This window comes from Macaca nemestrina, chromosome X (genome assembly GCF_043159975.1).
Source record: "Macaca nemestrina isolate mMacNem1 chromosome X, mMacNem.hap1, whole genome shotgun sequence".
NCBI classification, from domain to species: Eukaryota; Metazoa; Chordata; class Mammalia; order Primates; family Cercopithecidae; genus Macaca; species Macaca nemestrina.
The window spans coordinates 122,838,015-122,854,067 of NC_092145.1; the positions used below are offsets into that span (position 1 = coordinate 122,838,015).

At 37.0% G+C, this 16,053-nt stretch overlaps 1 protein-coding gene across 1 annotated transcript in view; it reads right to left on the minus strand.

Annotated features, from left to right (window-relative positions):
• LOC105463247 (cytochrome b-245 beta chain) overlaps positions 1-14,874 on the minus strand; it is a 34,680-nt gene extending 19,806 nt beyond the window's left edge. Inside the window, exons 1-5 of the mRNA XM_011710262.3 lie at positions 14,766-14,874; positions 12,382-12,477; positions 10,975-11,085; positions 2,160-2,244; positions 416-561 (exon numbers count right to left, since the gene is read on the minus strand). Coding sequence (XP_011708564.1) covers positions 416-561; positions 2,160-2,244; positions 10,975-11,085; positions 12,382-12,477; positions 14,766-14,810 — 483 coding nt within the window. The 5' untranslated portion in view covers positions 14,811-14,874. The remainder of the gene's footprint in view (positions 1-415; positions 562-2,159; positions 2,245-10,974; positions 11,086-12,381; positions 12,478-14,765) is intronic.
• Positions 14,875-16,053: the final 1,179 nt, after the last annotated feature.

Genomic DNA, 16,053 nt, shown 5'->3' on the forward strand with positions numbered 1-16,053 from the left:
CCTAAATCCACTTTACATCCCTTTGAGATGCCCAGAGTTCCTCAAGGTGTGCGATTTCTTTTGCTGTAGCAAGTAATAAACCAAACCTTGTTCGACTAAGCATGTGTTCCCAGCTTTCTTTGGTGGGCATAGTCACAGGTAAGCCTGAGTTACTCCAGGATTCACATGCACACATTCTCATGGATGAGCTTAAAGACCTGAAAACATCTAGAGACCTCCACACATGGGGTGAGGAGTGTGGGAGACATTTTTTTCTCTACTCCCATTATTGTAACCTACAGACTTGTCCCTCTGATGGTTAGCCAACTTTTTTTTTTTTTTTTTTTCTGGCAAAGTAGAGGTCTTCACTCACTGAAATCTAGTGCTCAATTGTAATGGCCTAGAGAATATCTGAATCAGATAATGAGAGGCTTACCTTGATTCTATCTCGAGCAAAATTGAGATAACTTTCATTTTGCCTGTCTCCAAGTGCAGAGAGTGCTACTGAATAAGCATCAGAATTGCCGACTCGGGCATTCACACACCATTCCACATTAAATAGATGTGCAATGGTGTGAATCGCTGAAAAGGGCAGAGAAGAGAAATAAAGAGAGTGAAGGGTATGCACAAATTTATTGAAAGCTGGGTTTCTGGGACAGCCTCTAACTCTATGATAAGCCACAGGGAGACAAAGGGAGGCCCAGGACACTTATAAACAAGAACTGGGTCTCCAGAACCAAGGAGACAAGGCAATTCTAGCTCCTTTCTAGTTGTGTAATTGTGGGGAAATGACTTAACTCTCTGGTCTTGGTTTCCTAATTTGTAAGATGAAGATGTTGAGCTATATGCTCCTAAAGACCCAACCAATTTATAAGATTCTACACAATAGCCTTAGTTTCTGAAGGTGTTTAGATATGCTCTCATTATCTCTCTCCGTAATATATTTGGGCTCAAATAAGAAAACCCTCATGTAATGAATGCCTAACTGCTGGCCCATTAACCTGACTCTGAAATTACCTCCAGAGAGAGATGACAAATTTGATTGAATTGATACAAACCTATGGCCATAAGGTATGAATCTCTCTCTCTTAAAAATTGCATTATTTATTAATAAACACTTACATAGGGCTTACTAGATGCCAAGTACTGTTATAAGTACTTCACAATGACTTAATCCTTACATTGATCCAGTGATGTAGGTACTAATAATATCGGCTCATCTTGTGGATGAGGAAACTGGGACATAGACTGCTTTAAAACCTTGCTCAAGGTCATCAAACTAGGAAGCAGCAGAGTTAAGAATCAAATCCAGTACATTTGGCACGCAAATATGTGCTCTTAATCCGTACACTATGCCAGTTTCTAACAGGATTTTATCATATATTTCTTTTGAACTATTTATTTTCCACTGCTCAAAAAGCCTGCTAGATCTACTAGTAGAAGAGAAGCTCAGTTAAATGCCTATAACCAAAGCCTATTTTACTCAGGCTAGGAATAGACTCTTTAAGGGCAGAGTACAAGTCTGCTTTATCACTGTTCTTATCTATTCTCTGGCACATGAATTATTTGTTGAGTGAATTAGTGGAATTAGATAAGGGTCCCAGATACAGTCCTTCTTGCACTGACACTACCACCCTAATAATTTTAATAATAATGTATAATATCTATATACACACATATATATCCATTGTATGGATACATGTAATAACAATAACAATAGTAATAATAATAATGAAGGTATTTAGCTGATAATGACAGTCTTGAGGGATTCTCATTTGATGGGCTGTGGCTCATGTAAGTTTACTGCAAAAAGTCCACAAATTCACATGTGCAACCAAGAACATTTTTTGGAATAAATACGTTTTCATACGTGAATTAACATTTTTGACACTAGAAAGAATAGGAAAGGGTTAGGACACTAGGATTGACTTTTCTGATGGCATATTTTCATTTTTATAGGAAAATCCTGAAATAAAAATGCTTTAAAACCTAAAGGAATAAATCCTAATATTGAAGTGGCAGAAAGTGTGGTAAATATTTTGAGCACAACTCATTAAAAACAATACAACATATCCAACCACCACTTAATCTAACTATAAAAACTGATTGATCTCTTATATAAAAAGGTATCTATGAATAGAGGGAACTCTCTGGTTCCAAGTTTTCTTTAATAAACTTACCAGTGTGAAGTGCAATCATCCATGCCACCATTTTATGAAAGGTGAGATTCCTGTCCAGTTGTCTTCGAACTCTTGTTGAGCAGCACTTTGGATTAAGGGGGAAAGAATGGAATAGCAATTGTTAACAAGAAAGCTTACTGTATGCCAAACATTTGATACATATTATCTCATTTAATTTTCATGACCACCCTACAAACTATATCATTATATCTATTTGATAAATGAGGAAACTGAGGCTCAGAGAGATGCAGTCATCTTCCTCAGGTCAAACAGCCAGTATGTGACATGGCTGGCTTAACTAGTATGTTTTCTGTTCTCATACTGGTGACATAAAGTCTCCTCTGGAATCCATCGCTTAACTGTATAAAAATATAAACTTGTACAGAAAACATATCTAGCTACATAGTTTCTAGTTCTGATTAATTTACTCATTAAACAAAGGATGTAGAAATTAATAAAGGACAGGACTGTCTTCACATACCTGATAGTCAAGTGGGGACACAGACAAGTGAACGGTTCTATAACAAGTGAATAGTTTTCAAACAACACTGTTCTAGGACATACACACTATGAGAGGAGAAAGAAGGGTACACCTGCCCGTGTAGGTGAACAACATCACAAGGGAGATCTTTGACCAAATACTAATAGCCAAAATAACAGTAGCTAACATTTACCAAGAGCTTTTGCAACTGTTTTACATGCATTGACTAATTTAATTCTTACATGAATCTTTAATGTAATTGATGGAATATTTAATTTAATCTTTAATGTAAGAATCAAATTAACTCTTTAATTCTTACATTACAATAATGGTACAAGGGAGGTACCATTATTATTACTACATAACAGATAAGAAAACAAAGGGATAGAGAATTTACTTGGCCTTAGGTCACACAGCTAATAAGTTGCAGAGCTGGGATTTAAACTCAGGCCATCTGATACTAGAGTTTATATCAACATTCTGATATTTCATACTTTACATGATTTTCTTTGGCATTAAAAATACTATGGTACTCAGTATTTTAGTGTATTTGACAAACCTACATGTTAGAAAATGTGAATTTGAATCTCAATTCATGCCAATGTTCAAAGAAAGAAAAAAAAACTGATTTATGGTTGAATTAGAGCTTTGCTCTCGTGAAAACTGGCCAATGTCTTGCTCTGGTTGCTTTGTTCCATAGTCTAAATGCACTGTCACAGAGATTCAGGGAACTTTAAGAACAACAGGGTGAAGTACCAAAGAAAATTTATATATTTAAAATATTTGGTTCTAAATGTTGTATTCAATTTAAATATAGGGGTGTTTAATATTTGGCTTACTTATTTTTAATAAAATACTCTGATTTTGTAGAAAATATAATTGCATAGAAAATTGTGCTTACTCCACCATCTGTCTCTCAGTTAGCCATAACTAGGGAGGGCAGGAAGTTTAAACCATGAGGTCAGATTCTTGGAATTACAGAAATAGTAATAAGGAAGACACTGAGGATTCCAGAAAAAGGAAAAATAAAAAAAAATTATGCTTTATTGAATTCCTTCTGTGAACTAGGTAGTTTACCCATAATCATTACTCATTTAATGCAACAAGGTAAGTCTTAATGTCCTCATTCTACTGATAAGAAAACTAAAGCTAAAATTGCACATTGGCTGGGATCCAAGTCTATTTGTCTTATAAAAGGTTAATGCCCTTTTCTCCCAAACCAAATGCAGGAATATAGTTACTATTACTCTAAGTGCCTAAAAGCCTATGATGAGAATTTAAGTGTAAGTATTCTATTCAGAAGGTGATCATCGAAAACGAGGGTAGAAATGAGTCTGGGAAAGAAATTAATGAAGAGTGTATTATCATATCAGCTACCATGATCATATCATATCATTGGGCTCAATCACACCAGGGAATTCTGGGAGACTGTGTAGCACTTATCTTACAGGTTTATTTATTTATTTATTTGTTTTGTTTGTTTTGTTCTTTGGTTTTTACCCAATGGGTTAAGAAGCTTGGGTGCTCAGCCACCAACTGCCATCCATGATTGGCTGAGGGCTGCTCTGAGGGATGCTCTCAGGACATCAATCCCCTGGGATTTCAGGCTTGCCCCAGGAGAAAGCTAAAAGAAAATCCCCAGGCAGAGAGTGAATGATGCTTGCAAAGGGCAGTTGTCGCATGGATTGCAAGTGCCAATGCTTAGGGAATATGGTGGGGCACCAATGGCATCAGTTACAATTAAATGTTCACCAGTGGAGCTGAGCAATGACTCAGACTCTCAAAACAATGGTTTCCTATTTGAAATAAAAACTTGTAAAATAAAATTTTTCAAACTTAATGTTTTTGAAATAAAAATTTACTTATAAAATATATTTTACTGATCTGTTGGTGAAAAGCTGACCATTTTTGTTTTCTTATATAGCCGCCTTGTCTTTTGTGTTCATTTCAAGTGCTGAAAGTTATTTTCTACTTTGTATTCCTTAAAATTTTGAGGAAATGACTTTTTCCTGTTTCCCAATTGCCATGATCCTCTATAGTCTTTCTTTCTTTCTTTTCTTTCTTTCTTTCCTTTTTTTCTTTCTTTCTTTCTTTTCTTTTCTTTCTCTTTCTTTCTTTCTTTTCTTTCTTTCTTTCTCCTTCTTTCTTTCTTGCTTTCTTTTTTATTCTCCTCAAATTTCAACTTAATTTCCTCTATACTTTCTGAGAGTCCTTGTGGTAGACAGAATTCTAGAATGACCCCCAGTGACTTATATAATCTCCTCACCTTGAGTTTGGACCTGTGAAAATGATGAGACATCACTCCATGATTTTGTTACATTGTATGGCAAAAGGGATTTTGCAGAGGTAATGTCCCAAGTTGACTTTAATAGGGAGATTATCTGGGCTGACAAACCCAATCATATGAACTCTTTAAATCTGGGTTTAGAAGTCAGAGATGGAGGAAGTTAGAGATTTGAAGCACTGCTGCTACCTGGAAGGTGGAGGAGGGCATGTGATAGGGAATGCAGGAGCATCTAGGATCTGAGTGGCCCCTAGATGATCACCAGCAAGGAAACAGGGACCTTTAGTGCTACATCTGTAATGAACTGAATTCTGCCAACAAGAATGAGCTTGGAAGAGGGTTTTTACTCAGAGTTTCCAGGTGGGAATTCAGCCCAGAAAACACCTTGATTTCAGTCTTGTAATACTCTGAGCAGAGAACCCAACCACTGGGTGCTGGACTTGTGACCTACAGAACTGTAAACTAATAAACGGGGGTTGTTTTAAGTTATTGTGGTAATTTGTTCCACAATAGATGATTGATACAGTCCTTACAGGAGTGGTGAAACTAGGTTGGAGTCCAAAGAACCAGAGAATGAGAATTAGTAGGGGTGGAGAGCAGTATTGAATTACATTTCAGAGCAAGTTTTGTCTTCAGGTATACATGTGTTGGGTCCCAGTCCTCCCACCTAACTGTGTGACATTGAACAACGTATTCAGTCTCCAGTTTCCTCCCCTGTATAATTATCATAGTTAGTCCCTCAAATCCCTACTGCATATATTCATTGACAGGTATTTAATAAATATTTGACATTATTTAGTATCTTTATTTAAGTTTTCAGTTAGAATGGCTGCATTCCCCAGCTAGCAGGTAAGCTTCCTGTGTGAAGAACAGTATGTCATGTACTTTAAAAAATATTTTAATCTGTATTTGGCTGGATAAATGAAGTACATTTTCATTGCCCTGCAACTGGAGATGATTATACTAAACCTATAGAGACGTATTTACCCCCATATCTATATTTGTCACACACTGTTCTCTTCTATTTGTTGACAAATCCTTTTGAAATTTTTGTGGAAAATTCGCTGGCTCCTGCGTGCCGAATTTAAAGCAAAAGAATATGGTTTTGTTGTGGAACATACACTGTCTGCATATTCCTATCCTTATCATCGTCATCATCACCATGGATCATAAAAAATGTAAAATAATATATGCTGATGCCCCCTGATAGATTTAACTGTAGATCCTTAGAGAAAAATTAACTGAAAGCCAGAACAGTGGAGAGATGTGATTGGGAAATAATTGTTCATTCAATGATACCCTGTTTCATCTTAACAGGTAATTTTTAAAAAGTGGTTAACGTAAAACGCATACATTATATTGAAAGGAAAAAGTGAGATTACTAGTCACTAATGGATCAGTGGAGTGGGTCCAACCATCAGGGCACAAATCCCTAATTTTTCCCACCTACCCTCTTTGGTGTGGTCAGGAATGGCAAACAAATCCAAAAAGAAGCCACAAGTCATGCTGATGCTGAGCTTTTAAGAATATCATTTCCTCACCACTTCCTTAAAAAAGGAGGCGAGACATCCAGTTGGTGGCATAGGAAGGAAGGACTTTACTGTCTGTGACTGCCCATAATTTTTTGTTCCCCATCATCATGCAGATTGCATTTATATGCTTTGAGTTACTTCTAAATTATTGCCAGCCACTTCCCAATTATCCAGGTTGCCATCGTGCCCCATAGCTTCCTTACTAACTTACTTTACTTTCTGCCATTGACTTCTAAAGGGAAGTTTCTCTGTTACTGTCACCTGAAGCCTTGCCCAATTTCAATAAACTATGATTCTAATGCAAGGGAGATTATTGAGTCACTTCAGCAGATTTCTATGCTCTATTGAAACTGAGTAAGAAAAAAATATTTGGAGAAAATGAGAAGTGGAACTAAAAGGAAGTACATATTTTATGGGGTGTAACGCGTTACAGAAACTCAAAAGCTCTATTTTTTGTACACTTGATCTCACCACATGCACCATTAATGTGTCTGATTTAGATATTTATATGCAATTGGGAGAAATTTCAAAATCCAGCTTTGAATCTACAGAACTCAGGCAAATAGTTGACAGTAATATCCGCACCTGCTGGCAGTAGAATATGTGATAAATATGAATAACACTACCTTATTTGCATAGCACTGTTTATAATTTGGAAATTCCATGTTTATTCTCTGCCTCTTCTGTAACACTTTAAGTTCCTTAAGCTCGTGGCCTATCTATACCTTACTCTTTACTCACCACATGTCCCCAGTGCTTAGCTCATAGATGGCACTCAACAAATATTTATTGACTGACAACTCACTAATTGACAGATTTAAACAATTTAATATACTTTTAGACCAGCATATGCCTTCTTACATTTATGTTAGTTGACCTGTTTTTCTTTTTTTTTTTTTTTTTTTTTTGAGACGGAGTCTCGCTCTGTCGCCCAGGCTGGAGTGCAGTGGCCGGATCTCAGCTCACTGCAAGCTCCGCCTCCCGGGTTCACGCCATTCTCCTGCCTCAGCCTCCCGAGTAGCTGGGACTACAGGCGTCCGCCACATCGCCCGGCTAGTTTTTTGTATTTTTTTAGTAGAGACGGGGTTTCACCGTGTTAGGCAGGATGGTCTCGATCTCCTGACCTCGTGATCCACCCGTCTCGGCCTCCCAAAGTGCTGGGATTACAGGCTTGAGCCACCGTGCCCGGCCCTGTTTTTCAACTAAAAGAAAAAAAACTATGAGACAGAAAGCCCAAGAGACTAGTGCTAGACCACATGATTAGAGATAGAGGCACACTGAGTGCCTCTGACTTCCAGACTATATAAGGTAACAGATAAAACCTCACCCTCTCACCTTCCTGTTTCTTTCTGATCTTAAGACTAGGACTGCCATCCAGATAGAAATTAGTTTCTGCATGGCAAGTTGGGGGTTATTAAGGCTTCCTCAGAGATTTTTGTATGCTGAGTTTCACCCTTTCTCCATTTTTCTCAACAAAGCAGTCTGAGAGCTTTTACCCCTACCTTTCCTGGAATGGTGCAGTGGGCAACCCTGGGGCTTTCTTTCTCTAGGTAACCAGAAAGATTACAAAGCAAAGTTTTGATGATTGAGACCTCTAGAAACTGAATGCAAGTTTGTGGCTATTTTGCTTATATAGTGTCCTACTATCAAGTCCTTGTATTTGTAACATCCTTGTCATTTCTAGTCTAGGTTACTTGGCATGCTCACTCATATATATAATGGCTTTCTAAGATCATAATACTGTAACAGCACAATTTCAAGAAGTTTCAGCAGCAAGATTTAAAGTGAATGGTCTCTGGGGACACAATGACCTGGGTTTGAATGCCAACACTTCCATTTAATTTTGTTCTCACTTTACTGGTTTGATGTGCAGATTTCATGAGGTGAATTCCATTGAGCTTCAATGAGTGGCAGCTGTATTATATCCAACATTAGTCACAGCACACTCACTCATTTTAATCCCAATCAGAGAAGAAGTTTTATTTGAAAAGTTCACATTTCAGGTTAGGAATTCCAGAAGAAAGTACATGCTTGATCTATAAAAGAATGTTGCTTGCTGATAGTTTTAAAACATATTCTTTTTATATAAAGATCTATCTAGCTATACAGCCAAGCTTCTCTGCAATTTGAAGGGCAGTCTCATTTCATCCCTGTCTTTAGAGACTCTCGTGCAGATCTTCCCTCCTGGGTCACAGGAGGCATAAAAACTGGCATTACAACATGTGCTGCTCATGGGACATGGTGCTCAACAGCAGTGCAATTTGGACTTGTGGAGTAACCAAGATTTCTTAACAGGCCATCTTGGTGAGAAGTTGCCTATTTCTCAGGCTTTACTTCCTCTAAATAGAAACTATTCTAATGGGGGTAGGGAGAATAAAAATGAATTGTGTCTCCTTAGAAACAAGGAACTCGCCAGGCAGGTGACTCATGCCTGTAATCCCCACATGTATGGAAGTCAAGGAGGGAGGATCACTTGAACCCAGGAGTTCCAGGCTGCAGTGAGCTGTGATTGTACCACTGCACTCCAGCCTGGGTGATAGAGAACCCAACTCAAAAATAAGCTATAGTACATGGGCTTCATTTAGCAAATGTTCACTGGGCGAGTACGATATATTAAAAATTATACTTTACAATAGGTGGTTCATTAATAAAACTTTCAATTGAGTGTAATTTTACCTCTGTGATTTCTTAAATTTAGAAGATTTTTTGGAAATCCTTGTAATCAATGTCTAATACCAAGTACTGTTGTTAGTTTTTGGTTTTGGTTAGCTGTCAGTTTGCAAGACAACATTGTGTGGCATAGAATTTATGGCTTAAGAAAAGGAACCTCATCAAGAATTTTTCAGAGAAAGATATCACAACTCTTTCTGGAACATCTTAAATTGGTTCTCAACAGTTCTTTTTTTTTTCTGAGGGAGTGAAGGTGTTACAGTTATTTCTGCCAATTTTTACTTTAGATTTGTGAGAGCCCAATTTTTGGCAGTTGGTTTAAGATGAAATGATATTTTGTAAATAGTTAAATCATAAAATAAAAGTTAAATTGTAGCCTCTAGTCCTGTATTAGTAAATTAAATGTTATATGTTCTCAAAGAAAAAAAAATTATCTGGATCGCCATGAATTTAGTATAACTAGGAAAAATGAGGCAGAGTTCAAGGCAAGTTATGCTTGTTATTACAGTTTAGTTCACTGCCTCCTTCAAATATTCTGTAATTGCCAAATTAAACATGAACTCCTCAACTATACATATGCAGTTCTAGTTTACCAGCAAAATCCTACCTCTTTTCTCCAGGCTTATGTCAGGCATATGCCCTGTACAATCCCTACATTCCCACAAAAGTAGTTTACTTTCTGCTCTCCTCCATAAATGATCTCTACTTAATAAGTATTTTTTTTCAAAAAGCTTACTATACCTTTTATTTAAAAAAAACCCAGAAGCTACTAGTCATTAATGAACCATGGAATTGGTCCCACCAGGACATCAATCCCTACTTTTTCCCAGCTGCCCTCTTTGGTGTGATCACAGGTGGCAAAAAAATAGTTACAATAATAATACAAAGAGAAGCCAAGGCTGTGCCAATTCTTGGCCTTCAAGAATACGATTTCCTCACTATTTCCTATGCTTCTGTCCATGTCATCTCCTCCACATAGAATGCCTTTCTCTCTCATTTACACCTCTTAGAAGCTTATTAATTTTTATATGCTCATCTCTAAAGTCACCTTCTCTAAAATGTCCTTCTTCATTCCCTGGCCCACCTGACACAACTTCTCTCTTGCTTCCCCATAGTATTTTATTTGTAAAGCTTTGTGGGACCCATCATATTTTGCTTTGTATAATATTTATTTGAGTACACTTGTAGATTTTAAGTTCATTGTTTGTCATCTTTGTATAATAATACTAATAAAAATTTGTATACCATTTTATGGGTTACAGAGATTCTTCCTACTTATTTTTCCCCCTTCTAGCACAGTACATTCAGTGGCTTACTAAATTGTTGAAGAGTCAAAGGAATTGTGGACATTTAGAAAGCTCTATACTCCACAGTTTCATGAAGCCAACACTTCTTGGTCACATTCATTGTAGTGTGACTCTGTCCATTGACTCCATGTCCTTGGGATATTATCCACAGAAGATATTTCCTCTGACTTAAATTTTTTTGAATGACACTGAAAGATTAACTCCCAAATATCACATGTTAACTTCCTAATGCTCTGTACATATGCATATCTATCATATATATATATGTGTGTGTGTAGATGTGTACATGTGTGCTACTTCATTGCTATTGTTGAGGTATAGGTGGTTTTGTGTGTTTTTTCAAAATTTGTTTTCCAAATAGTTGTCTTAGGGAGCTCCATCCACAAATAGTACAGAAATATAGTAGATAATGGCTTGGCTCATGAATATTCTACAGAAGCTGGAATCCTCACAAACCATTCATTTGTTTTTACCTTAAAAAGGGCATTTTGCTTGATGGCCTTTGAAAATTAGAGGAACTTAGTAAAACATTTTCTCTTACCGCACTGGAACCCCTGAGGAAGGACAGCAGATTTCGACAGACCGGCAAGAGAATCAGCATGCAGTTGAAATTCAGGCAGGCTGCAGGGGCCCTGGCCAGTGCCAGTGCTGACTAGAAGAGGCGGGAAAGGGAGCAGAGTGACTTTTTTGAGCACAGAATGTGCCCTGTCCCCAATTCCCCAAGGTTCTCACCATGAGGCCACACACCAGAGACACCAAGTGATCTGGACAGGAAGGTCCTTCAGAGCCAATGGTTTTCCTTTAGGGCTAGCTAGGACCATTTGTTTTCATCTGAAATTGACCTTTTGCCCTAATTCAACATTTTGTTACCAAAATGTTCAAACATAAAGAGAAGTTGAAAGAAATGTACAATAAATACCTGTTTATTTATCTCCCAGATTATACCTTTTATGCTTGCTTTATCACATATCTATCTATCCATTCCTGTATCCATCCATCAACTCATCTAATTTTTGATGCATTTCAAAGTAAGTTAGAGACATCAGTTCACTTTCCCCTTAACACTTAAGGTGCATATCATTAACTAGAGTTAAGTATCAAGACTTTTAAAGATTTTAAATATTTTCTTAGTACTTAGATTGATCTTAACAGTATCTTAAACTGGTATGGTATAATGCTTTGGCAGTATAATTATTATCTTTGTAATGTCTAAAGAAGTTGCATATTTTGGAGGGAGAAAGCATTAATGTGAAAAAGCTAACAGCAATTATAATAATCTAGCATAATTACATGCTAAAATTATTTATATATGATTTATAATACATATAATAATTAATATTAAGCAATTAATTAATAGTTTCAGCATGATGTAACAAATGTTTTCTAGAGGCAAGAGGCCTGACAGTTCAAGGAAACTCAGAATACTAAAGGACCCAAGGAAACTGAAGGGCCTTCACTCTACTGGCCTAATCAACAGATGTGGCCCTTGAGCAAGTTCCTCGAGTCTCAATATGTAGAGAAAGGTTGATTTTCTGAAGATCATTTTATAACATGTGATTAGGAGCAGAGCTCTTCATGCAAAAACGTAGTAGGAATTACATGACTTAGAAAATATGGAAAGTCCCACTTGTCCCACATGTGTCACTCCTGGATGGATTGCTCCAACCTGGCCTTCCATTTCAGAGTTAGTATTAGATTTCTCCTTTAAGCTAAGGAGGTTCTTGGTTGGGGAGGGATGCCACTGGGCCCCTCTGCCCCACTTTTGTTGGTCTCAGACTGGAAGGCTTTAAGTGATTCTTGCCCAGGAAGTTGCAATGGAGGGAGTGAGGCTGATGGTACTGTGGGTTGGTCAGAATATTTATTTAAAATACTAACAGGAAGATGAACAAGAACGTCTGATGAGAAATGTGAACCAGCCAATATTGCATGGGATGGAATTTATACTTACCCCAAGAAGTTTTCTTGTGTAAAAGAACTTAACTGGAACATCATAAACCCGGTAATACCAGACAAAGAGGAAGACGTTCAACCCCAGCCAAACCAGCTGCACAAGCAGAAAAAAATTGCATGAAGTTTTCGCATTTCAACAGTAGATTCCACCCAAGACTGGAGCCAGATAAGGGTCAGGACTTCCCCAAGTGCAACTTTGACAAAGGTAGTAACAAAGCTGGATATAACCAGCTTAGAGCCAGCTGTTTCCTCAATGGTGTCACTACACTTGTCTATAATCAAAATCTCTCCACCCTGTGTTATTCTCCATTATTGTTTTATGATTTGGCCGGTATACCAAATTACCAGTCTTACATTCCCCCTCCCTTTTTTTCCTCCTCTGTTTTGCTTAACCTTAGATAGGTAGCTGATAGCAGGCCACTCTACTTAAAATAAGAAAAGAAGGGAATGTATTACTATTGCTTTCCCTCCACCAGTATGACACTGCGTTCTGTTCTCACAGGTGCTAATCACCTCCCTCTACCACACAATAATCCAGTTAGTGAATTCTCATCAGCTAAAATGCCAAGCCTTGCATTTTCCTTGATTAGTTTTACTTAATGCTTCAAGGAGAGAATATTGAGCATAGTGAGGGGCATGGGATTTACAACAAAAACAGCTTTCTAGATCATGACAGTTCATTTTATCCTAAGCACTGACTGGATCAAGTGGTGACCCTATCCAATTCTCTATCTTCAGCTCCATAGTGATCTTTTCTCAACTATGCTTTGAAGCTATTAAATACCATAGACACTTGATAATATTCTCTCTTTACAAAGAAAAAGGTGCTAAAGCAACTTTCCAATTTCCTGATCTTGTCATTCTTTCTTTACTCTGACTTTCCAAGCTATGTTTTCACTTTCAAGTGCATGAGTATATAATTTAGAAGGAGATCATTTCCTGAAAAAATTGCGGTGAGAGCTAAAAGTATAATTTGAACTTACTTTCTATAGAAATTATTTGCTCTTAAAAAATGGTGATAAGAAGTTAAGTTTACAGCTTCGAATGCTCAGAAGAATTATCTATTGCAGTAAAATGTTGGTTTGGCATAAAAAATTTTTATAACAAAATATTTGTTGTTTTTATTTTATTTTTGCCACTAATTTCTTTCTATATTTAAAACTCAAAGACTCATTATTTTTCATGATAAATTTTTACAAAAGTTCCATTCTTATTCCATTCATAATTGTTCTTTTTAACATCTGTGTAATGCTTCTATTGGTTATTTAGAAAGGCTATTTAAAAATCACATTTCTGGGCCAGGGGCAGTGGCTCACGCCTGTAATCCCAGCACTTTGGGAGGCCGAGGCCGGCAGATCACGAGGTCAGGAGATCGAGACCATCCTGGCTAACACAGTGTAACCCCGTCTCTACCAAAAATACAAAAAACTTAGCCGGGGGTGGTGGCGGGCACCTGTAGTCCCAGCTACTCGGGAGGCTGAGGCAGGAGAATGGCGTGAACCCGGGAGGCAGAGCTTGCAGTGAGCCGAGATTGCACCACTGCACTCCAGCCTGGGTGACAGAGCGAGACTCAGTCTCAAAAAAAAAAAAAAAAAAAAAAAAATCACATTTCTATCTACCCAGTTTGTCCGTTATTGCTTTGCCAATAACACCATTTTAGGAGAATAGTTGATTTTCTTCATTTTAAAAAGTACAGAAATCATTGCATCCATTTGTAAATTAGCTATATCTTTACTTACATAAATTGTTTCTCAAGATATATTATATTGATTTATGTATATACAATTATATATAAATATACATACTACATATTTATGAATCTAGACTTATTTCAATTCTGTTCTTTTGAATTTTTATAAATCTTGTAAATAACTCAAGTTTACATCTCTGAGAAAAGAAGTTACCTGTTTTTTAAAAGAAGTTTGAGAAATTTTATTATATTTAGTGTAATTACTGAAATAAAGGCCAACTTCCCATACATAAGTCAATCTTACATTTTTAATTTAGAAAATGGTATAAAATTTCAATCTGTCATTTTAAAGGTAGTATAAACACATAGATATTGTGCGTCTCGGTAAACATTACTAAACAACTCAGAATCAGAGATCATTAGCATGAATATTTTCTACTCCTGCGAAATGCCGGCTAAGTTAGGCCTCCTAGGAATTCAGAAGTAAGCTAGAAGTGAGCCCACAGATATGTTCTTTCCATTAAGGAATTTGGAAGAATGGACTCAGTCTGTTTACAGATAGATATATGTTCACATAGTAAATCAGTTTCAACACAATTTCTCAAATGAACAAAAAAGCTTTGGTCTATTTTAGTTCCGAGATAACCCGAAGAAGTCAGAAAATTTATAACTTATCTCTTGTTGGTACTTACAATGACAAAAATGGAGAGCCCCTCATTCACAGCCCAGTTCCCCATGGTGGCAGATGTTGAATGTGTTGTGTTTGCCTTTCTTCTATACTGTGCTTCTTCTTCCAATGAGGAAATGAAAACAGCAGCCCTGGGGCAATCGGTTTCCTTTTCTTTTATCAGAAATTGGCTAATAATCATTGGTCAACTGAAAAGCTTGCATCCATAACAAACTTAAATCTTTAAACCTCAACAACTACAAAAAAAAAGGGTCTATAATGATCCAGTCACAATTAAACATAGTGGAAAATGAAACCAATTTCTACAACTAAGAGATAAATAACTGCATTTTAAGGGATGTATTTTACACAGTGAAATAACTTTTTAACTAATCAGCTATTTGCTCGCAATTTTTAAGTCACTCAAGTAAACATGACTTGATGCTGGGTAAAACATTAAACAGGTGTGATTTTGAAAGGCTGGAACAGCATTTATAGCCTTGTTGAGAAAAGTAGTAACAATTGTAATGGTTGATATTTACAAGACGCTTACTATGTGCCGATTTTATGTGCTATATATGTCTCTCTATATGTGTGTGTGTATGTTCATATATAGACATTATATATATATATATTTATATATATAATTTAAAACATACATATATAAATACAGATGTTTTGGCCAATGGTTGAACCACATGTATGACAGTGGTCCCATAAGATTATAAAGGTGTTGGCCAGGCACAGTGGCTCACGCCTGTAATCCCAGCACTTTGAGAGGCTGAGGGGGACGGATCACTTGAGGTCAGGAGTTTGGGACCAACCTGGCCAACATGGTGAAACCCCATCTCTACTAAAAATACAAAAATTAGCTGGGCATGGTGGCGGGTGCCTGTAGTCCCAGCTACTCAGGAGGCTAAGGGAGGAGAATCACTTGAACCTGAGAGTCGTTGCAGTGCGCCGAGATTGCGTCATTGCACTCCAGCCTGAGCGACAGAGAGAGACTCCATCTCTCTCTCTCTCTCTCTCTTTCTATCTATCTATCTGTCTATCTATCTATCTATCTATCTATCTATCTATCTATCTATCTATCTATCTGTGTGTGTGTGTGTGTGTATATATATATATGTGTGTGTGTGTGTGCTGAAAAATTCCTACTGTCTAGTGACATTGTAGCATAACACATTACTCATGTGTTTGTGGCAATAATGCTGGTGTAAACAAACCTACTGAGCTGCCAGTTGTAACAAGTATAGCACATACAATTATGTACATTACATAGTACTTGATAGTAAAAATAGATGACCATGTTA